The sequence below is a fragment of the Falco rusticolus genome, chromosome 3 (assembly GCF_015220075.1).
Source record: "Falco rusticolus isolate bFalRus1 chromosome 3, bFalRus1.pri, whole genome shotgun sequence".
Taxonomy (NCBI): Eukaryota; Metazoa; Chordata; class Aves; order Falconiformes; family Falconidae; genus Falco; species Falco rusticolus.
Window position 1 is genome coordinate 41,227,073 of NC_051189.1, and position 23,943 is coordinate 41,251,015.

The 23,943-nt window shown below is 38.8% G+C and overlaps 1 protein-coding gene across 1 annotated transcript in view; it reads right to left on the reverse strand.

The window, feature by feature from the left end:
- The window catches only part of SULF1 (sulfatase 1), a 127,887-nt gene that overhangs the window by 62,697 nt on the left and 41,247 nt on the right, over nt 1-23,943 (reverse strand). Inside the window, exons 5-6 of the mRNA XM_037381926.1 lie at nt 4,795-4,854; nt 4,238-4,472 (exon numbers count right to left, since the gene is read on the reverse strand). Of these exons, the coding sequence (XP_037237823.1) occupies nt 4,238-4,409 (172 nt within the window). The 5' untranslated portion in view covers nt 4,410-4,472; nt 4,795-4,854. The remainder of the gene's footprint in view (nt 1-4,237; nt 4,473-4,794; nt 4,855-23,943) is intronic.

The following is a 23,943-nucleotide window of genomic DNA, read 5'->3' on the forward strand; positions in this document are numbered from 1 at the left end:
TGAACTCTTCCCCTTTCACGGCTCTTCTTTTCTAAATGCAGAGGATCTGCATTTGTGCTTTCCTGACCTCAATACAGACAAACCCCATGTGTTTAGAGCTATAGAGAAGCAGGGGAGCAACGGAGAGGTCCCTGAACACAAAAGGTTCCATTTGTATGAGTAGGAACATTTCACTGAGTTGTTGAGCAAAAGTCAAATGAGAGATAAACCTCATTCTACGTGTCTTTATTTCAGACTCCAGGCTGGCTTTTTCTTTGTAGTTTTTGCTTTGCTTTGTTTTGGTTTTGCCATAGCTCTCCCAGTTTTGAAATGTCACAGTTTATTATTGAGAGCTCAGCTGTAAAGTGGTTTGAGGTCCTCAGATGGAAAGTTCAGGTACACTAATGCATGGTAACAGCAACAGAGCTGATGTGCACTTTCATGCCTCTATGCATTATAAATGAGTAGCTGTTAGAGCACTTCCTCATTCCTCTGCTTGATCAGCCCTCTGCTCTTGCAAACCTGCTGTTTATGAGTAAGTTTTTCCTCCAGGTATGCACTTACTGACACTGACAATAGATTTACGCCCTCTGGAAATTCTGGAATCGGCACTTCAAAGCAGGTGAGACTTCCTCATTTGGAAAACAAAACACAAGAAGGAGATAAAATTTGCTGATATAAGTTATAATCCTTTGCTGTCTGTAGCTGTCCTCACAGCTTGTGCTCTTTACCATCTGGCCCACAGTCTTCAGGGCACATGTACTCAGGCGCTGTCTGACAGCAGGACACTTGTGCTCTACGTGACCGATTGGGGAGCACCTGAGGGAAACCAGATAACTGGGAATGGCCACTTTGGACACAGAAGTTAGCAAGTTTTGTCAGGCAAGAAATTCAGTGTCACTTCTCAATCTGTTCTTATATATCAAGAAATATGTTTGGTAGCCAAGGTTTTGTAACAAGTCTTAAAGTTGCTGTGGATTTTTATCCAGGTATATCACAGGTGGGCATCTCTACAAAGGGATGGCTAGAGCCACCTTGTCTTTATACGGGTTGTGTGCAGGGCCGCTGGAAGGTGATGGACTTTCTCAGATCTCAGCACATGTCCCCATTTTTTCAGCTTATGATTTTTAGTGCTTTAGTTATAGTTAAGTTGGAAAGCAAACCAGGCAACTTATGCCTGATGTGATGTGTCCAGGTCATGCTGTGTTCTCTTCACCCAGCACTGTACTCGGTGAATGGGTTATATGGATTTTACTGTGTGGTGCAGAAAAAGGTAATTGTCTCAAATGGATTTTTCCCCTCCTTTTTTTTCTTTTTTTTTTTTTTTTAACCTTTTCCAATTCTCTGACATCTCAAAGGTTTCTGGGTTAGAAACACTGGAACAACCAACATATTCACTAGTTTTGATTCATTTCTGACATTATGCAAGATATTATTTACTGTGAGATTATAAGAGTGATTGGGGGGGTCATGGTTTGAGGTTCTGATGTGTGCAAGTGATAGAGAACCTGGAGGACAGGGGAAGAGACTAAAGAGTGAGCAGAAAGTTGTAAATACCTGTACTCATGCCTGAACAGAGTACAGACCTGACCCCAGTAGCTGGGGCCACTGTTGCATGTTGTGTCCAGAGGGGCAGTAGTTCTAGGCAGTTCTGGGAGCTGGTGCTTTGCCTTGAGCAGATGCCCATTTGCCTCAGTGTTGGACAGTTATTTCTCTACCCTCAGGATCTTGGTGGGGGAAAGAAAATGCACAGAGGAACAATTTAACCAGTCACTTCCTAGCTTCTGGGCCCCAGTATTTGCTGAGTTTCTTCATAAGCTGTGGGTCAGGCTGCTTCACACTACTTAAGTTGCTCTCCAACAGCTAAGTATCTGTAATATTCTTTCTCTGTGACATGTTCCTCCCAGCATTGGTAGGAACTGACTGGAGTTGTGGAGCAATTTGTGGGTTTTATCTGATAAGTTGAATGAGACAGCACCTCTGCTGAACTTCTTTGCATTCAGAATGCAGAACTCTGGGGACTGTTGCAGATCAATAGGAAGATGTGCATACTCCTACGCTTTGAGCACTAACTAAATGCAAGCTCCCTGCCTCTTGCAAATGTTACTTTGGATATCTCCTCTGTATATCATTTGCACTCAGGCAAATGAATTTGGTTCAATGCTTATACGTGCTCTGGAGAGAAATCCTTCCTGATGGAAGTCTATAATGTACTTTATATGCTTTTATGTTAAAGCATTCATTTGGAACAGCTTTTGGAATTATTTGTGCATGGAATACAAGAGCAAATAATCCATATTGAGACTTTCAGTCTTGTGATTTTTGGATACCAATGCCTAAGTTTTATTCCGTTTGTGGCCAAAAGTGTTACTTCCCATTAACCTTTTGGAAACCTGAGATTTTTCTCAGGAATCATTGAAGGGTAAGGGGATAATCCACACATGGAAAACAGTATGATTTTACTTTTCAAATAAGCAGAATGATTTATTAGCAGAAGTGTGAATAATATAGTACGGTAAGTCTTGTGGATGAATCCTGTTTCCTGTGAAATGATCTGTGAAAAGGGGAAACCTGTGTCTTCAATGCAGTGGGAATGCATACACATCCAGGCTATTGCTCAGCTGCCTGCTAATAGGAGCCAGAGTGCCCTGCACACATCCAGAACAGCTTTCAAAGTGGAGCTCCACAAAATGAACAAAGTGGCTTGCCACATCCTTCCTCCTCTTTCACCACTTGCAAATCCTATTGCAAGACTGAAGACAGCAAGTCAGTAACACTGTTCAGACACATGTGTCTGCTGACCTACCTTCCCTGGTGCCCTGGAGAAAGCAGGCTCTTTCAGACCACAAAAAGGAATACATGACTTGACCCTTTAAACAAAATTTTCAGAACAAGTCTACCACGAAGTCATGCATTCCTATTGTAATAGCTATATTTTAGGCCAAAAACAGAGCCAGGGACAGCCATTCATTATGCAGCATGGCTAAACAGAGCAGACATTTGAAAGAGTGAGAAATAAAAGAGATAATGTACTCTTATCTAAAGGCCTGGTGTTGGAGCTCTGCTGCATAAAAACACTAACTCTCAGTCATGAAATACAGTTTATTAATCATGTTCTCACAACCCTGAAGGACTGTGCAAATTATCATTGTGTCATGACCAATGCAAGAATGCTAGCAAGTAAAGAATTGCTTTTAGATCTAGACCACTTTTTGTCTACAACTTTCTGGCTGAAAGTATATGATTTTAGAACAAATGGACTATTTTGTTTTCTGGAATGAAGCATTTTGATTTTTCAGTGTTACCATGGCATTTTCTTTAGAAATTTACTATAATTTCATTAAAACCATGTCTTTCATTAAAAAAACCCTAAGAATGCAAGATTTAATTTCAAATTGATTTGCCAATTTTTTTAACCTTTTTGATCTTACCTCCCACCCCCAAAACTAAAATATTTGCTTGGGGGTAACCTGAAGTGATCCTCTTTCTCTCCTTGATTTTTCAGTTTGGGCAGCGAACCAAAAAATCAGTTATATGCATAACTACCATTAATATCTTTTTAACTTACTTAATGGAAAACATTCAAAGGCCTCCTGGAACATCATCCAAGTGTTTAAACTTTTTCAACCCTAAGAAAAATATGTGAAAATAACTTCCGGCTGGTATGTCCTGGTTGTGCTCAGATATTTAGTACACTTGTGAAAGCAAAACTGTCCTATTTTTATACAAATAGCATAGTTTTAAAGCAGATGGATTTAAAACAGTTTAATAATTCATAAAAATATTAAGCTTATGTCCTGAAACAAGACCAGTTTGCCTGTGTGCATAAACATGTCAGATGACATACATGCATGTGACAAATATGTGGAAAAAATAGATACTCATCTGTACAGCACTGAGGAATGGTTAACCTCAAAAGGTTTAATTTTTTCAATGCCACAGAAAGTCACAAAGTGAAAAAGGGCTTTTGATGCACATTTTTTACCTGTATATCCTTGCAGGTATTATTAAATCCTTTTATCCTGGTGATTAAAGCCCTCCATGGCATATATTGATAAACATATATTACCTAAAGTCTGTAACTAAATGTGATGAGTGCTGTTAAGTAATATATGCTAACTTATTTTCAAAACTTGTCCCACATTCTGATAGTGTTCCAGGACCAGTACCTTGTCTGAATTTAAAGTCCTTTCTGCTTGGCAGAAATTACTGAAAGACACAGGATGAAATGAAGTAGCAAATAACAATTATCTCTCACCTAGCTCCACATCTTGGTCATCGGTGAGTACAAGGATGATATTTGGTCTGATATTTTTTCGCTCCTGCTGCACACGTCCTCTGAACCTCGGGGACTTGACGGAGGAACAGTAACTTGTTAGCAATTCAGTACTAAGCACTGCCAAGATGAGTGCAAACCAAGAAGACTTCATAGTAGTTCCAGTATTTCAATGAAAAGACTAATCCAGAAGTGCCTGAGCTCTAGTTTTCAAGACCTGTAGGGAGGAAAAGAAATTCTGTTCAAGCAATAAATAAACTTCCAGTCACACAGTGAAAGGATGCAACTTAGGGAAGTTAAGTCTGACACATACCATTTAACATGATTATAAGCCATATTGTTGAATAAGAGCTTTATTCTGTCATTTTCTAAGAATAAACTCGGTCATTCTGCAACTATGCTTTCTCAAGAAATTTTTGCTTGAAGTCATGCCACTGCCTGCATTTTATATAGGCATGACTTCTGGTATACTCCTCATAGTGCTGCTTCTCCTACACCCCACGCTTCCTTTTATGCAGCTTGTTCCTTACATTCAGTACCTGCGCACAGCAAAAAATTGCTGGGATGCAGACGTGTTCAGAACATCTGTAGGAGGAGACCTGTAAGAAAGAGAAAGCAGAAGGCTTGTCAGTCAAAGACCTCAGTACTGTGGCTGTGCTTCAAAGTCTCCAGAACTGTTTGTTACAGCTTCTTTCTCTGTCCTGAAAGAAAAAAAGTAGAAAAAAATTGGATTCCCCCCACCTCCCCCACTTAATTTAACACCGTACCTACACAAAGTTTAGATGGCACTTTGGCTGCTAGAGATAAAGGACATATATCTCACAACACCAAATGCAGGTGCTTTTCCAACATTTATAGTTAGCCTGAGGTTCTAAGAATAAGAGTTAATTCCAGTGTATGGCACCTGGCAAGCGATAAAGCTATTTTAGGTTAACTCACCTGCATGAGCAACTAAACCCTTACAAAGCAGAGGGAGAGCACGGCTGTCATTTGCAATCTGTATTGGATCACTATGTGAAAAGTCATCTTCCCACTGACAAGAAAGCTCATATTAAGTGACAGTCCAGATGATCTTACCCAGCATTGTGAAAGAGCGTAACTGTCCCTCAATCAATCAACGACAGACCTGAGTGCCTCATCCATAATGCACAGGACCTCTGGCACAGCCTCGTCCTTGATACTGTGCTTCCAGACTCAGCTCAGCATGTTATCAGAACCCCCTCTCTGTGCCTGTCAGTCAAACAGCCTTGCTTTTGTAAGACCTGATGCAAGCACAGAGGCTTGGCTTTGCTGCAGCAGATTTAAACCTGCAACTGAAAATGACTGATTGGTCTGAGGAGGAACGGGTAGCCACTTACACTTTAACATTTTCAGCATTGTAGCTCTGCAAAACCGTCCTGTTACACAAAGGGAAGGGAGGGAATATCTGGGGGCAAAAAGGAAGTGGGTGGGAAAGAAACTGCAGAATCATGCCTGCTCCCTCCAGGGTATTGACCTGCCACATACATTCCTTCTGGTTTTGTTCTGAGACTATGGAAAAAGTACGATGATATTAGTCAATAAAAAACCCCCACAAAACCACCCAAGCCCAAGAACATTCAAGAGATCTGCCCAAGGGGAAGTCTGCATGGGAACTGGGGTGCACAGTATATAGCTAGAATGGAGCATAATTCATGAGGAGACCTGTGCACCCACACCTGAGACTTCATATTCAGACATGCAACATGACCTACAAACAGATTAATAAGCAGAAATAATTGAGAGAAACACAGAAGGCAAAAAAGGTCCTATCACTCACCTAGAAATGAATTAATAGGAAGGTGCTCTAAATTTCGGAGTAAGAAGCCAAAGAAGAAGGAAGGGATGGGGCTTGGTGCTGGGCTGCTAGAAAAGGGATCGTGTTCTTGTTTTCATATACACCTTTTATTTTAAGCTTCGCAAGCTAAACAGTTTCATGCTCCTCACTCTGGCAGGCTGTAATTACACCAGAAGAGTGTGAATGTCTTTAAAAGGAAAATCCAAGCATCTGTGGCAGAGAAATCTTGTCTTTCATTGTCTCTGCACCAACAAACAGTTCAGCCTCTGACTAACATGGGAGCACTGCAAAGCCAACATGGGGAATTGGCATTTAATGTTAAATGCCATTTCGGTGATTACACAACATTCAGATAAGTAGACTGGAAGTCTGTAATTAGTCTGGACTGACTTTTAAAAATAGTTCAATTTCCATGTATTTGTTCTAAGTCACATGAAAGCTGACAAAAGCCCTGAAGACCAGGGTGACTGGAGAAGTCAGCACTCTGACAGACACCAGACACCACATGCTGCTGGTGCAAAAGAAGAAATACAATTTCTCTAAATGTCTGATCTTTAAATAGCAAAACTTTGACTCACCTCAGAAAGCACAAAAGACTACATGAAGTGAGATTCAATGTTTAGTTTCTTACCTCAGTTGTACTGTACAGCAAACTTTTTCAGACAATGTTGACCCAGAAAGCGCAGTCATCCTGACTGTGCCGAGCAAACATTGGCACCAACGTGTTTGAATAATGCCCCATAGTATGAAACTGCAAGTTCCTGACAATTACACCTCAGTGCTAATAAAATTTACACTAATCCAAACGAACATTAACAAGTATTTTTCATTTCACCATCTTTGGGCTATATTAGTTACTTTTAAAAAAATCCTTTTGCAAGTAAGGGTCACCTTAGGCAAATCTTTTCTAGGAAAGAGCATGAAGCATTTCTTTGCCAATTCTATTTTTTTTCCTTTGATGGATAAAGGAAAATATCAGGACTGATCTACACATATAAAATTAATTATCCAAGTTTCATTGTATGGTTCTTGCACATAGGCACAGTAAGACCACCTTTTGTTGCTCATAACTAGTTCAGTTTTGCACAAGACAAATCTTTACTAAAAGGTGATCTTTGTTAACTTGTCCTTTTACAGCCTGTTTCCCAGTCCTAGAAGGAAATGAAGTAAACTGTCAAAATACAGGCTTGATAGGGAAGACAAGGCTGCAATGTTTGTGTTGGGTACTGGTACTCTACAAGTGCCTCTACAAACACTGTAATTGGTCTTGAGAGATAGACAAAAATATGAGAAATTCTGAAAGGAACCTTTTCAAATTCACATCAGAAAGTAAAATTTTTTGTGCAGTGTTCAGAAATCAAGATGGTACAATAAAATGCTTTTCTCTAGCCAAGTAAACAAGCAATGAACATAACTTCTATATATGCTATTTGGAAAATCAAAATTATATTTTTCCTATAGAACACATCTATGACAACTGAAATGTAGTCAGTAAATAAATGAAACCAGGGAAATACAAAGAAACCACTTTTCCTCACCTTTCAGGTGGTTTGGTTTTTTTGGTTTTGTTTTTTTTTTTTTTTTCAGAAGCACAGATTTATAGTTTATACTCACCTTTCATGGGATAAATCCTGAATACTTGGATCTTTAGTTGGTACTATGCTGCTAGTATTATAACAGGCAGTTCAAGGACTTGTTGGTGTGGAGAATTAATTACCCGTGAAACCTGAATTACTTTGGCAGGGCACTGCAAAGAATGGCTACAGTGCCACTTCATGTGATGTGGCATAAAAACTAGGAGGACTTTATTTCTAAGTCTCTTAAGAGATTATCTTTCAGTGACTAGGAAGAAAAAAAAAAAAGTATAACAGCATCTTTTGAAACTATGCCTAGATTTTATATTCATTTTGGCCAAGAAGTGTTTAAGATTTTTCAGCACATTGGCTGAAAGTGCTTAATTTGAAACACAACAAAAGACAGCCTGTTTTCAAAAAAGAGCATTTTCCCTTTGAAAATCCACTTTGTTTTCATGTCCACATTTTTACTAACTTCACTTAAAGTGTCGTTTTGTCTTTGGCTAATAAATATCTGTCCAGAATTTTGTCCACTTTGTTTGAGAAACAGGGCACAGAATATCCACAAGCATACTCCATTATAAGCTTTAAAGATATATGGTCTTCTTCATATTTAATATTCTACAAATGTGGCTTCCTTATATCTTTGCACAGGGAAATTGGCTTATATGAACAGATTTTTTTTCTTTTTTGTAAGAAATCAAATGTGGGGATAGTTAATAAGGATACTGGACACACATCTGTCCCTAATACCATGGACTATGTCCCACATCCATAATTCATGACCAAGTGGTAAGAAAGGGCAGGCAACTTTGTCTTCTCTGTACCACAGCGATGGTATTTTATTTTGGGCATGAACACTGAGGACATCACCTTATCCAAAGTCATAGGTTAAGGCCCACTGCTCTAGTGACCCTTACTTAGAAACAAAAATGGATCAACTCTGGTCAATAAAGGAAACAGCAGTAATAATACTAATACTATTAATAATGTGGACTGTGATTGTGGAGCTTAAGACCGAGAATTTTGGTTTCTGTCCCCCTGATACTAGCAATAAATGCACCCAGTGAATTGAGGATGTAAGGTACAACAGGGATCCTAAATCAAGAACTCCTAATGCACTAGCAATTTTGTGGTTAAGTGTTTTGTTCCTCATTACTATCCAGTATCCTACTAATTATTTCTCTGTACGTAGATTTTCCTGTCTCAAAAAAAATGACATAGTTGTATATAATTAAGATACAATCCATGAATTAATGTTTTGCTACTTAGGATATTTTTAAGATTTGCTGACAAGTGCTAGGAACTTGCACAAAAATATATCAAAAGCACAGAAAAGAAGCAGAAGGCCTTGTCATTGCAAGTGATAAGTTGCCTCATTTCCTTTATGCAAAGGATCATCTTGGACAATTTCTTACAGGTTTCTGTGATAAATAAATGGATAAAACCTTTCAAACAAACAAAACCTCAGATATCCATCACTACAAGAAAATGAGCTTTCCTTCCTCACCCCAAGCAAAGGAGCATTATCTTCCTATGTATTTTACTCATGACCTGCTGACCTAACAGTTTTGGCTTTAACGAACATTTTTTACAAGAATATGACCCCAGTGTTCTCTATTTCCTTAAAATCGGACTCTCTATAAAAGTAGAAAGGCAAAGGACAACAAGAAGAATCTCATAATTCATAAAAAGCAGAGTAGGGATTCTGCTATTGACCTTGTTTTGTAATTTCTAGTATGACCTTGGAGGATGAGCACATTGGTGAGCACCTGGTCAGCAACATTTCAAAAACCAAGTCAGCCTGTAGTGCCAGAAATCATTGTCATCATGTTAACTGGAGGTGGCTTCACCCACCCGTGCCCCTACAAAGATCAGATTCAGTAGTTTGCACATACCATTTTCAGTTCTTTGCTTTAAAGTGAAATGTGTCCACCCAGCAATGCTGGTGTACTCAAGAATGTTTTGCATACATGGAAACTCCAAGGTGAAAGGGAGTGAAAAGGGTTTTCTCAGCCACACGCATACATCTTCTGCAAATCTTTGATGTGTATGTCAAAGGGTGGATGGACCTCTTAAAGTCTCACATAGCCTATGCTATGAATCATAGCAGATGTGCGCTTAAAGACCCAACAAAATTAGTAACTTCATGAGATTAGTAATTGCATGAAAATTGTGCAGACAGAATGAAATTACATAATAAAAGGTCAGGGAGACGAGATATTCATCTGCACCAATGCAACCTAGTGGTTCAGAAGCCTTAAATCTCTCCTTAAATCATATTGCCTTGACAACCAGAGGGTTGTAACACCCTACAACAACAATAACAACTCTCAATTTCACTAATACAGTGAAGCACTTAAGTGGAAAAAGCTGTTGACAGATGACTGTTTTAAGTTTAGTAATGTTAATGCTCTTCTCACATCTTACACTTATATCTTGTATTTAAAAGGCAAACCCTGCAATCTCAGACTACAAGGCACGACCGCGTAAATCTGCGGGTCAGTTTCCTGTGGGAATATCGAGCCTGCAGCCATGGGAAACACATTTACAGTATAGCAAAAGTCAAGAAAAAGCAAGATCTACCATCTCTTCTTAAAGGTTAATCCCCTAATCTTAGTTGTAAAGTATAGGATTTACAGTGAACACAAAGAATGCAGTTTCTATCTGGGTCTAATCTAATCATTATCTATTGGATTTCCAGCACACTTTACTAATCAATCAGTTATCTGCTCCCCTTCCAAATGTAATCTGTGTATTATAATGTTGTATCATCAGTGCCTCAGGCTAGATTAATTTAAAGTAACTATAATTTAAAGTAATTGCAGGCAGGGAGAATCATAACCTTATATTACGTTTTTACATTGTAATTTTGCAAACAGTTACAGACAGGAAAGGAAAAAGCCTGCAGTGACTTGAAAGCATAATGCACACTTGCTAACCCACTTTTATAACTTGGTACAGGTTAAGGGATATTCTTAGTAGGTAAAAGTTTCCAACACTTCATATGTCAGAGTAGAACAACAAACTCCAATAACATTTTAAAAATACATAACTGTAGAAGAAATGATCTGTCTTTGAGAAAAGGAAAATGTGTCTTTGATTTTAAAGCTGTTAATATAGTTGAACAAAATATTAAATAAAATTTAAATTAATGTTTTTATGTTAAATGCAGATCTGTGAAAGTTTTGAAAGAAAATTCCCATGTATTTTCAGTAAGAAGAGTGCCTGCTGTTAAGTTACAAACTTCTAATAATATACAGTTACTTAAATTTATTTCTCACCATCTGATTTACTTTGTTTTAGAATTTCATATTTCAACACAGCCAAGAAGTGCACTTGTCATACAAAAGAGCCCGGTATAATTGAGCCAGATGACGTGCCCCACAAGTAAAATCAGCCATTCATGAAAGCTGGTCACCAGAGGCCATTTCAAACAATGCACATTTCAAAGTAATCTAAAGTAATCCCTTTTCTCTACTGATTTGGTTTCCAGGCAGTCTTAAGCACATGTGTGCCGCAAACAGGAGGCTTATTAAAACCTGATGTTATATTGAAAGTTATAATGCCATTGCCTTGTGATTGAATTCCATGTCTGTTAGTCTTCAAAGAGAGGGAAAAAAATCAATTAAATTTATGTGCTTATTAAACATGAGTGTCATGATATGTGCAGTTTATTAGCACTTGCTAAATAATTAAGACTGAGAAAGATAATTAGATGTGACCAGGCTCCAAACAGGCTTCTGATATTAGAAAGTGGCTTTCCAGCTACCAGGTAATATAACTGCTAAAAGACTCCAAGTATTTTTCAAATATAAAGAGTAACCTCTGTGTATGAAGGAATTTCATGTAATTTGAAAATTCCATTTTAAAATTACGTATCTTTGCTATATCCCCGCTCACTTCAGCAGTGTGGGGCATTATGAAAACATCCCGTACAATAACACACTGGCAATTCTGTGATACAGTAAGTAGTCGAGTTGGGAGATCATATCACAGAGGTGAACAACAGCAACACAGTTTGCACGTTTCTTTAAGTTCCTGTTTAAGCCCTCCAGCTTTAGAAACTGTGCAAGAGCATAGCTTTTCACATCTCCTTTAGATAGAGAGCTCTTTCAGCTTAAAAAGTTTCCTTCCTAAATTTGTTTACACCCCCTCAAAGGTTTGCAACTCCCTTTGAAAAAGGGATTTTTGATTTTTTATTTGGTAAACAGTTTATTTTTCTAAATAAATGGACATACCCAACTTGAATATGAACACAGCATCTTTAGCACAGAATATCTATGGATCTACTTATATAGGAGAAGACAGAGAATATGTCCATTTTCCCATGGTAATGTACACACTCCATGTATCACAGGGAGTAGTTAAGGTAGGTTGTGCCACCATGTGGGTGGGTGGTCTTGGGTAGAAGCTGAGCCTAATGCATGGCTGCTCTGGCCACCCTCCTTGCTGACTGCACAGGGGAAGCAGAAGGAGCTCATGGGGACCAGAGGAATCTATATAAGGACTAAGTGTGAGGAACTGGCAGTATGAATCTATGTAAGTGTATGTATGTAGAAAGCAGCACCTGTACTCCTAGGAGAGAATCTCAGATGTACTTTTAGCTGTAATGCAGAAGGATTGACTACTCAAAAACACCACAGGAATTTAGATAGGTGCCGTTCCCGGGCTAACCTAGAGAGTCAGGCAGTTCGTCTAAGTGCTTTTGAAAAATTTACTCTTAAAACACAGTGCAGAAAGTGAACTTGCTTGTAGCATCAGTACTTTGTGTGCTTATGCACATGTATATGCACTACAGACTGCATATGGTGTCTGTTGACTTTCTCTTCCAGGTCTGAACACTAAGCCTAATGATTTTTTTCTTTTATTTATTTATTTATTTTTTTGAGTAGTGTCATTGTATTCAAATGAGTTTTACTCTCAGTAAAGTCAAACTGAACTTAATAGAACTACTAAGATTGACTCAATGGATCACGTCCTGAGTACCATTTTTAAAGCAAGATCTTCCTTACTAGATTACCTCTTTTTGTCAAGCAATTTTTCCAGTCCTGGCACAGTATAAATTTTACCTTCACTGCTATACATGTAAAAGCTCCTTGACAGACCAAGAAATGGGTTTTCAAGTAAGTTCCTCTCTGGCAAACCTGTACTATAGAGTAACCAGCCTACTAATAATAGTAAACAGTCAGACCAAACAAACCAATCTGTTACAAAAAAACAGATGCTTCATAACCTTTTCTATAAAGATCAGTCAGCAAGGAATTTGCACTGACTTGAGGCACTGCCGAGAAGCACATCACCCCTGCTATCAATCTTACTTTTAATCGCCTTTGTAATCAGGAGACCCCTGCGCTCCCCAAGCTGCATTACCTGGCAGGTTACAAGGTACAGCCCCAACCCAGGAACATAGGGGACTTATGTCTGCTATCACAGTAATCCTCCCAGTCCCCTCACCTGCCGTCACCTCACTGTCCCACAGTGCCCACTCGAGCACATACCTGGGAGGGATTCCCAGAGTGACCTGCAACTGACACATCATGGAGAAACTCAGAAAGTCATCCCATGTGGCCATGTCCTACCAGGTGAAAAACACTTTGCACAGGAATGGCAGCAAGTAAGAGCAAAGAATACAACTGACGGATTTTACTGCCAAATCAGGCATCCAAGTCCTTACTTAGACCCCGATACATGTGTTCTGCTGTGCAAAATAAATGTCTGCTGGATTAGGACTGCTCAGCACTTTAAACCAAGCTCTTGCAGGCTCTTTGATACATCATCCCTGGTGAAAGGACGCTTTAAGGTATTTGCTGAATATTTTTAAAGAAAGCTAACCATCAGTGGTACATGGGGAACAGCCAAAATCTACAAAGCATCTGGATCCTGAATTACACTTGAAAATTAGTATTCCTATCAAACCCGCCTGAAATTAGAGTCACACTTGCCTGTTCAAGGACAGAATATACCATATACAGCTTATCTCTCTGAGGAATACCAGTTCTCTCAGCTTGAATTCTGGAAATCTGTTCTCAAAGAGCTGCTTGAAAATAATCTTCATTCTGAGATCTGAGAGGCTCAAGAATGACTTGTTGAAATTATTCTGTGAATAACTATCTCAGAAACATTTTGAAAGGGTAGCACGTAAAAATGTGCTTGCATTTTCCAGGTGAAAATGCCTGCGGAAAGACTTTCTTCATCTTTCAAGTGCATATGCAGGTACTTTCAATTTCACAGTCCTGGCTTCTGTAGATGAGAGAGCAGTTTTAAAGCATGGAAGATGAAGCTGAATACATTCAAGCAGACATGTTTTTATTTCCAGTGCACTTCTTGTTGAACAAAGTTCCTATTTAGCAATGAAAAGACATGATTTTATATCATCTTTAAAAATTACATATATGTCATATATTTATAGATAGTTAATTGTAAGCCTGCTCATGAACCAAGATTCTACCAAGATGCCTGAACAACACACAGAGAATTATTTTCACTAACACTGATGGAGCAGGCAGTCAGCCTTATGTCCCAGTGCCTGACTGAATTATGCACAGAGATGGAGGACAGGAATGGAAGCTGGTAATCGTTAGGTAGGAGCTTCTGAATAATACAGCATGGATCAGGAATGGGAAGGACCGGAGTCTACTGGAAATTACTCCTAGATAGTGAAGAGATAGAAGGACAGAGCTGTAGTGCTTTTCTTCATTTTGTGTGGGAAGAAATTTGGGAGGTATCCCAGTTTGCAGTGATTATTGTGGGAAAACCATCAATGCTTGCGTTACTGAACTTTTTTCCCCTAAATGTAGATGAGATGTCCTCCTATGAAAGGTGTCTCATAAACTGCATCAATGAACTAATTCAGGAATGTTTAGAGCAACTTACAGAGAATCCACTTCTTTATCCTTAGCAGGCTCAGCTGTGAGGTCAGACCAGGCTGCTTAGGGCTTTACCAAGTCAGGTTTGAAAACCCCCAAGGATGGACACTGCCCAAATGCTCTGGGGCCCTGTCTCACTGCTTGAATGTCCTGAGGGTGACTTTTGTTTTTCCTTATATCCAGTCTGAATCTTTTTTATTTCAACTTATGTCCATTGACTCTTGTCCTCCTCTCCTGCCATGCATGACTCAAGAATGAGGCTCTGTCTTCCCAGTGGCCTCTCTGTAGGCACTGGGGGGCTGCTGTTAGACCCTCTGAAGCCATCTCTGCTCCCATAGCCTCTTCACACAGGGCAAGGGCTCCAGCTCCCAACCACCTTGATGGCCATCTGCTGAACTCACTCCAGTTTATTGATGTCTTTCCCATATTGGGGACCTAGAACTGGAAATAGTATTTTAGATGCTGTCTAGCAAGTGTTGAGTTAAATACATTGTAAAATTTGTTTAAAGTGGTATTGCCATTAGGGAAAAGTGTGCTGAACTAGGTGAAACAAAAATTTCACAGAGCCTTTCCTTGCAAAGTGAATGTATCAATGATGACTTTCGAATAGCTGGATTGACTGAAAATGTAATTTTTCTATTTCTGGTTATTTCTGAACATTTTGTGTTATGCTCAGGATCAGAAATTAATAGTGCTATAAAAAGGCACCAGTTTTGTTATAGTTACAGGCTGACAAAAATCCAGAAGTCAGCAATAGACTAGTAGGCTGTTTTCAAAAGGACACTGACACCAAAGCAAGTCCTAGAATTCAGCATAGAGTAGTATCATGGACTAATACCCATGTGTCTCATTGCTCGCAACTCTGAGACTCTTCCTATTCACTTCCCATTCCACTTATTTCATCCCTGTGCGCTGTTTATAAGAAATCTCTGACTTGTGTCCTCACATTTAAAAGTCTTAAATGTTCAAGTCTGAATTTTGTTCCACAGCCACAGGAATTAGCCAAAATTTCAGGCCTTATCCAAGGTCCTTTGAACTGTGGAGAAATCCTCCAATGATTTCAGTGGTCATTGCTTCAACAGAAATAAAAGCTGTTTCAGACATCATTTTGGGTTTGTTTTGTTAATAAAGCAGAGTGATTAAAGCAGTCAGGACTTGGAAAAAAGTGCAACTTTATATATGAGAAAAGAGAGATTTGAAATCCCCTCTGTCCCAGGCCCCATGTAAATGTAAAGAGTGCAGCTGGAATGAAACAAATGATCTGACTGGTTTCTGATGAGCTGGGTGGTGTAAATGTTTCACACTAACCACACTGCACACTCATAATATAGGAGCTAATTCATCTGCCATGAATACATTCCTGTGTATGTTGTTCTTTAAAATAAACAAGCAAAAATGAGTAATTTATCAGGAGTTAAATGAATATTTTTCCAGAGGGACCTCTTCTGTCCCATATGGCTGATTTTAAAGTCTAAATGCAGGCAGCTTAAATTCTGCATCCTCTGTTTCACTATGTGAAACAGTTATTGCTTTAAAATATGGAATTTCAAATTTTTAGTGCTGTCAACAAGTTCCAATTGTTCCTGAAAGTATCATTCAGGCCGTTTATTAGTTTCTTAGAAGACTGCAAAACTCAAACAGGGCTGTAAACAGTGAATAATGATAATTTTCCAATGCCTCTTTTTACAATGGCATTGCATTTGCAAAATGTGTTTATTTCCAGATTTAATTTAAGAAATTTTGATGGAAGGTTTATAACCACAAGAAAGCAGTTTTATAGGAAAAATCGTTTGGAAAAAAAAGCTAATCATAACCAGCCCTTCATGTATTAAAATTTACAAATACTTCTTATTTCTTAATATCTTAAAATCTATCAAAAACCATACTGTTCTTGAAGACAGCAGTATGATCTATTAACTTCACAATGATTAATGTATTTCCCAGAGTTATTCTCCACTAGGAATGAAGTTATTAACTTGTGTTTGTTCCCACAGAATCTTCCCCACAGAAAGGGTTACTCATGTAGGCAGCTCTGATCATAAGCTCTTGGCAATAGGTACTCTGAGACAGAGGGTCACAGGTTTCTTAGACTAACACAGCCTCCAGATAGTTTCCCTCTAAAATTAGAGATGTTTTCCATGGCTTACAGTGAAGAGCAAACAATGTTTCTTAGACAGAATATTCAGAAAAAATCTACAAGGAGCTGGTGGCATAATCCCCCCTGTTGGCTGCCCAAACATTTTCCTTTATGGCAGAAGAATTCAACACTGAACATTAATATAGAAAAACTTCCAGACTGAAAATGCTCTGTTATTTGTGTGTAGTGTCCTGCTGCGTATCTGGAAACTGTAACTTGCACCTAAAGAAAAGCATGAGCACTGTTTGGAAAAACCACTTACTGTGGTGGTGGTGTTAAACAGAGAGGCAGTGCAAAAGGCTTCCAGCTACAGAAAGGAGGACAGCCTGAAAATACAACATTTTTCCTACCCCTGTTCTTTTATTCAATCTTATAATACGCTTCTATAAAATTCCTAGCTCTCCTTAGCATCTCCTTTAAAAGCAGAGTGGTTTCAAGGAGATGACATACCCTAAACCCCCTCCCCTGACCTGTGGGAAGGGATGACAGCACCTATATAGCACACAGCCTAATGCACCGCTTGCTCACCTGCTCGGGTTACCCCACCTTCTTGTTTTTCCATTTTACTGAAAGCTCCTAGAAACGTACCTTCTCCCTAGCTGGTAAAGTACATTTAAGTTACAGACATGTTAAAATCTGGACAAAAATATACCAAACATTTCAGGCTATAAAGACAGAGAAAAGATCTGAAATGAAAAATGCATTATGCTAAAGTATCATATGGCACTGGATTATGTTTCCATTATCTCCTACATTTAAAACTCTGTTGACCCTGGTCAGAGGCATTTATCTCAATGTTGCAACTATTTGTAAAACTCTTATATGTTTCTTTGCGTGATTTTTCTCTCCACAGGCCAGGCCCTTATTACAATATTGAGTTACATATTCAGCTTTTCACAGAATAGAGCTGGGAAAGAGATATGGTGAAACGTCTGATTTTTGGGATCATTTCCTACGTTCACTGACATAATTTTTATGTATCTGCAAATGAAATCCCCTTGTGTTTCAAGGAACATCTATAGCCATGTTTTCAGGGCCCAGCATGGGCCCTACATGCCATGGTCAGGAGCCGCCCGGCGGGGTCTGGCAGCCTGTCCTGGCCCAGCCCGCAGCACGGCAGGGGCACTGGGGCAGCCCCGGCCTCAGGCACGGGGCACCTCCCTGGGGACAGGCGGGACATGGGCCCACGGGTAGGCCCAGCTCAGCAGGGCCCATGGCCTAGCAGGGCCCGAGGGAGCCCAGGGGGCTGAAATGGGGTCCTGCGCCATGGGCAGGTGGCAGGGAGACCCAAGGGGCTGGCATGGGGTCCTGAGCCATAGGCAGGGAGGTGAAGGCCCCATGGGTAGGCAGGGCCAGCAGTGCCTCATGGCCATTGCACGCACAGAGAGCAACAGCATCATTTGTAAACGACTGAAAAATATCTATCCCACTGAATGAGAATCAAACCCCATCATCTATAACTGCAGAAAAGTTGCCCTAAAAGTTGCAATGGAGAAGTACATCTCACCAGGAAATGGTTATGGATAAATCCACAGAACTAGCTATTCTGTGGGGAAGGGTGTAAACAGCAACCATCAAACCAAAATTGTGATGCAGTAGAATGGAGCACGTCACAAATCAGCACCTTTCCCAGTATGATAAATAGTGGTCTATGCACTTTACCAGTATGATAAACAGTGGTCTATTTATTATAAACTATCCTGTTTAACTGTTTAACATCCAGTTCAGCAGCCTATACAAAATATATATCAATTGTTAACAGTCAAATGATTCAGGTTTTAGCTTACAGGTGAGGACACAGTGGGAAGGCAATTTTAGGAAGCAAATAACCATGACCAAATAGTAAAGAGCTTTTGCTAATACATTTTTTTTAGCATGAAATTGCTTAAAACCAAGGCAACTGGTTGACTAGTGTGAATCATATGCATCTCCTAGGCAGTGCAATGAAAGTCACAAGTTAGTGTCTCATACCTGCCTAAGGCTTATGGCTGAACAACTACTCCTTATACAATATGTTATGAAAATATCCTGTTGAATAGGACTCTTGGACAAATTTTTAATGTACCATTCTCTGTTTGTAAACTGTATGTTGGCTAGAACCCTTTCAGTATTTTTTCATGTTTTCTTACATCACGTCATTAAGTTCCTTGATTCACTGTGCAAAGAATTAGCTAATTGATTATCACTGGTGTCAATGAAATAGCATTGGAACTAAAACAGAGAAGGATCAGCTCAACTACACTTGAGTCCAGGCTAAGCTTTCTGCTTACTCCCAGACTTGAGGCTCAGATGGAAAACCTTAACTTTTCAACCTGAAAAAAATTTTCCATACAATTTCTTGTTGTGGAAAGAAAAACAAAAAACACTGGAAGGCTTTTGTTTTCATTGAAGTGTGAAATTAAAAAATCTTAACCTTTGAAAGCTAAATCATCATCCTCTGGCCACCTCTGCCTTCAATGAAAGACATAGAGCAGATCATACATCCCTACGATATTAAGTGACAACAGTCTTAAGTACAAAGCCTCCCTTAAAACCCAACAATATTACTACTGAGGATGTTAAGCCAGAAGGACTTTCCAAAATCAACACTATTCTGTAATTTATTATGGATGATGACATGTCAAGGTAGACTGAACCATGAGCTTAGATCCTTAATGATCATCTAGGTAAACCTCCTTGAAGCTGTATTCCTGACTTTTTTCCATTCATCAACCTTGAATTTGAGCTAAGACTGTCTTACACTGAATTAATCTCTTTACTTGTAAATTAATCATACACTATTCAGAAATTATTAAGAGAAATGATAAGCCGGCAATGTCATATTTAGGTCAATGTTCAAAGAAAAACCATGGTTTCACTTACTGTCCTATACTGCAGGATATAAAATGGACTGCATTTCTTCAGCAATGCATGGTGCGTGTTATCTTAGGAGCTAAGTAAAGGAACTCGAAAAGATTTACTGATATTTACTTTCTTACTAATACCGAATTTTCAGAGGGGTTCATGTTGCAGTTTTTATCTGTGTTATGGTTCTCTGTCATATATAAATATGTGACTGTCAGACATTCTACATATTTAAATGTTCCCCAATACCATGCCTTTTCTCTCTTTGAAGACAGAGGGCATTTAAATTGCATATTCTTTAGGGCATTCAGACTTCCATAATGACAATGCCAGTGGGGACTAAAATATGGCATATTATGTTGTGTTGTGGACTATCATGGCAGATGCATCATCTGTTAACTGGGCATGTCAACGATTGCAGCAAGTGCAGCACATCTTGAACAACTGTAAGTTAGCCCAGTTGTGTCAGCAGATGAACTTGCTGATCCCATGGTCAGGCTATTGTTATTATCACGATACTTTGTTCACAGGTCCCTAGACTATATGCTTTCACAGAAAAAAACATCCTCACAACATGCTTGTGCCTCAAGGAACAGAGCTTGTTGGCATTGGAACAGCAGTCACCATCTGTTGATGTTTTGGTTCATTACTGGCACACACACAGGGAAGATGTTCTCTTCTATCCACCTTTACTAGAATTGTTTTTGAATCTATCTAACAATATCAACTGAAATCTGAATCTAATTTTTGTTTAAGCACCTTTCCCCTGCCCTAGCAGCAGGAAAGGAGTTTAAAAGTACTGTCAGCGTAGAGGCAAGGTACCTTACCAGAAAGGAAGACTTATTGCAGATGGGAGAAACCAGGTATTACTATTCTTGTGATAGTCTTTGTTAAGTATAATTTTCCTAAGTCTTTTCTATACATGTACCACACAAACTTCAGTAAAAGGAACTTTTTATAGTCTAGTAATCAAAATTTTCACTACTTCCACAGCCAACTATTACTGCTGTTGTCAGCTGTGCTGACAAGGAAGTATCTCGCTCTCATTTTTGGGAATTATTCCGTATGTTGCAATTAACTGTCTTTCTAGGAAAGGATGTTGACAGCTGAAGATGGGATAGAGCCATTAATAAACATGTAGCCTTCGTTATTTACAGATGTTTCCTGAATTCCACAATTTTTCTCTGATGCTTAGTGATTATACATTCGGTGAATATTTCCTGCCTTTTTCCTTCCTTCAGGAAAATCACATAATGTAAGCACATCAAAGCTGTTGACTATAAGGAATTAGCAAGTGATCATCCTGTGGAGGGTCTCTCAGTCTATGAATACTACTAATAAGGCAGTAAGTATGAGCGTTTCCTCAATTGTAATTGCTTACTCTTCATCTCAGTGGGTTTTTCTTTACTTAATCATCAGCAAAATAACCCATGTAAATCATAAAATAGTCTAGTTGTTTGATCATTCCCTTTCTTTGTGTTAGCCCTTTGATATTTAACCTCTTATTTCAGTCAGCTTTACAAGGACATTTTCCAGAGAAACAGTATGTCTCATTTGATGCTATATTAATCATTTGAAGAGAACATGTATGTTGCTAGGTTGGCAGTGAGTGTATGCATATGAAAGTAAGCCCAGTCATGAGCCACAATGAGTTCCTTCTGCAACAGACCAAGAGCCCTTCATCTTTATTGACCTAGGGAACAGGTCAGATATGATGGCTGCTGTAACAAAGACATTTCTTGAACACAAAAATGCCTTTGCAGTCACATCAGCTAATCAGTCTGAAAATCTCAATTTTATTTGGCTTTAAAATACTTCAAGATAACAGCACAATACGATTGACGTTATAAGAAAGGCTAATACTTAATCTTTTCCAAGCCATGACAGACGTGCAAATTAACATCTGACTGGAGACTTTTGGCAAACTCTAAGTATCTTTTCACCTACTAACTGAAGCAAAAACTAACTTCAGAAGACAGTAACTTCACCAGGTAAATTAAACAATTGCATCTCTATTACAATAATAATTAAAAAAAAAGTCTTTGTGGTAGGCAGCAGGCTGTGTTGTCCCTGCTTTGCTCTGCAAACTTTTTTCTTTTCACCCAGCTTGTAAGAGAGGAAGTCAACTGCAAGCCAACTATAGCAAGTTTACCTGTTATTTTCTATGATCAAGCAGATGGTGGTGAACTGTGTGCAAGAGGATGATGAAAGGTAGTAACTTAGGATCCACCTGGATTCAGGTAAAGCACAGAAACTTTCACATGGTTCACACAAAAAAAAGGATAATACTTTCATTTTTTTCCTGTCCCGTGGCACCTTACCCAGCCTGACTTGAAGAATAAAACTTCTAAAGGCCACCAAAATGGAAAATTAATAGCCTTACACATATGTATGTGTTAAAATAATTTTTATATGACAATTTCAAAAGAAGAAAAACTTACTAGAATGAATACTCTTTTCAGCAACAGAATAAGCACTTACCCATAGAGATATACAGCACTGCAACTGCCCAGAGATTAAGGTATGTAAGTTATATGGCAAATATTATAGGGATCTTAGTTTCTATCCTGCTTCATGGGATGAAAAGGAGCATTTAACTGCTTGGCTCCTGCTGGTTTTGAATTAAAATTCAATGCTTCATTAATATTTATCTCTTTTTTTTCTAACCCTACTATACATGCTCTCTTTTGGAGTTTCAGGAAAACCAGCAATTATCACATCAAAGGTCATCAGTCCACCAGGGAAACTTCAATCCTTAACTGGTGGAGAATTGATGTAGCTTTTGCAAATATCTCAGATCAGGCGAGCAAGTGTTTTCCCTCCTCCATTCCCTCCTGTGACTCTTGTTGGTTTTATTTAATCAGCTCAGAAGACCTTCTTAGCTTTCCTGTGATGCCATACACTATCCTAGACATCAAAAAGATTTTTATACTGCTTTTATATCTATAGAGAGGGAATAAAAGAATAACAATGATATAACCATGCTGTACAATAGGTCCAGTCTGAAATAGTCTGAAGGACTCTGCTTAAATTTCCCCAAAGATATTGCTGTTAAGCTCCATTCTGAAGTTATTGGCAACACTCTCACTTACTTCAATAGTAGCATTAGCATTAAAGAAAGAAGGTGATCTGTGCAGATGAAAATGACAAGAGATGTTCAAGTTACTGAACAGCAGAAATCAGAAGCATTGAAAAATTAAGACACTCTACTGCCAATGGCAAGCAAGGTATGAGTCAAACCCCCAAGATAAATCAATAAACTGTTTTCAAAATACTGATATTTTAAAAAAAGAAATAAATATTATGTTTATGTTACTTATCTTTTGGCTTTATAACCTCTATGGTTGTGTATTTTGAAAGGTTTCTTTGCAATCCTATCCTAAAGGACATTTATGTTTCTCTACCAAATGAGAGATAAGTTTTCCTAGAATCATATGATGTCAGAAATGGGATGTCTGATGAAGCACAGCGAGCTGGCAATGCTAAAAATGTGTTTTCTTCAGTGCTGGGGAAGACAGAGTTCTGATGACATGCAACGGGAAGGGCACCACACTCATCTGTGTTTCCAGCTTAACTGGAGAAAGGATGACCAAACGTCAATAATTCTGAGTGTTACTTTTTTTGGCTTTTGTACCTTTGCACAATGAATTGATTTAGGCACCCAGGAATCTTGATGCTAATCAAAACATGACTTCAGTGTCATGTACCCTGCTAGCTTGGGCAGGTTACTTCTGCTAAAATAAAGTATCATTCAGTCCTTAAAAAAATCATTAAAATAAATCAACAAATTTAGCAGAACTGTCAGGGAATACTGCTCCACTTTGTCTAAAGTATAATTTCTTTCTGCCTGCTATTTCTGGCTCTGATCCTTTGCACAACTTCTGTCGCCAAGTCCCATTAAGTAAGAGTCTTTCCTACTTTATGTGTGAAGCTGTGCAGGGAATTTGCCTTCACAATATTGTAAAGCAATACTGAGTAATTTTGTCCAACTTAATGTTTTAATGTAATTAGTCTATTGATTTGATTTAATAATTTAATCCACACTCCCCAGTGCCTCTTTAAAGATAGAGAGTAGGATGGAACACTCCTCTGTAGTGCAACAAGACAGCTATATGTTTCTGAAGCATGGCTTTAATTCTGATAAAATTACAAGATTGTAATTCCATGTTTCTCTTCTTTACAATAAACTAATCTCACATCTAAAAGGGCGGGGACCCACATAAGAAGCCACAGAATCATACAAAGCTGAAATTTCAGCCCTTCCCAGCTCTGCAGCCCTCCTTACCAAGACATGAGCTGGTAAGTCCCTCCTGCATGAAAGACTTCCCTCACCATGCACTGCGTCATGTAACAGTTCTGAAGAGGATCCTGTTCTTGTACTAATCGTGACAGGGCAGAAGGAGAGAAGGAGACAGACAGAAGAGTTGTTTCTCCCAGGCAACAGAAAG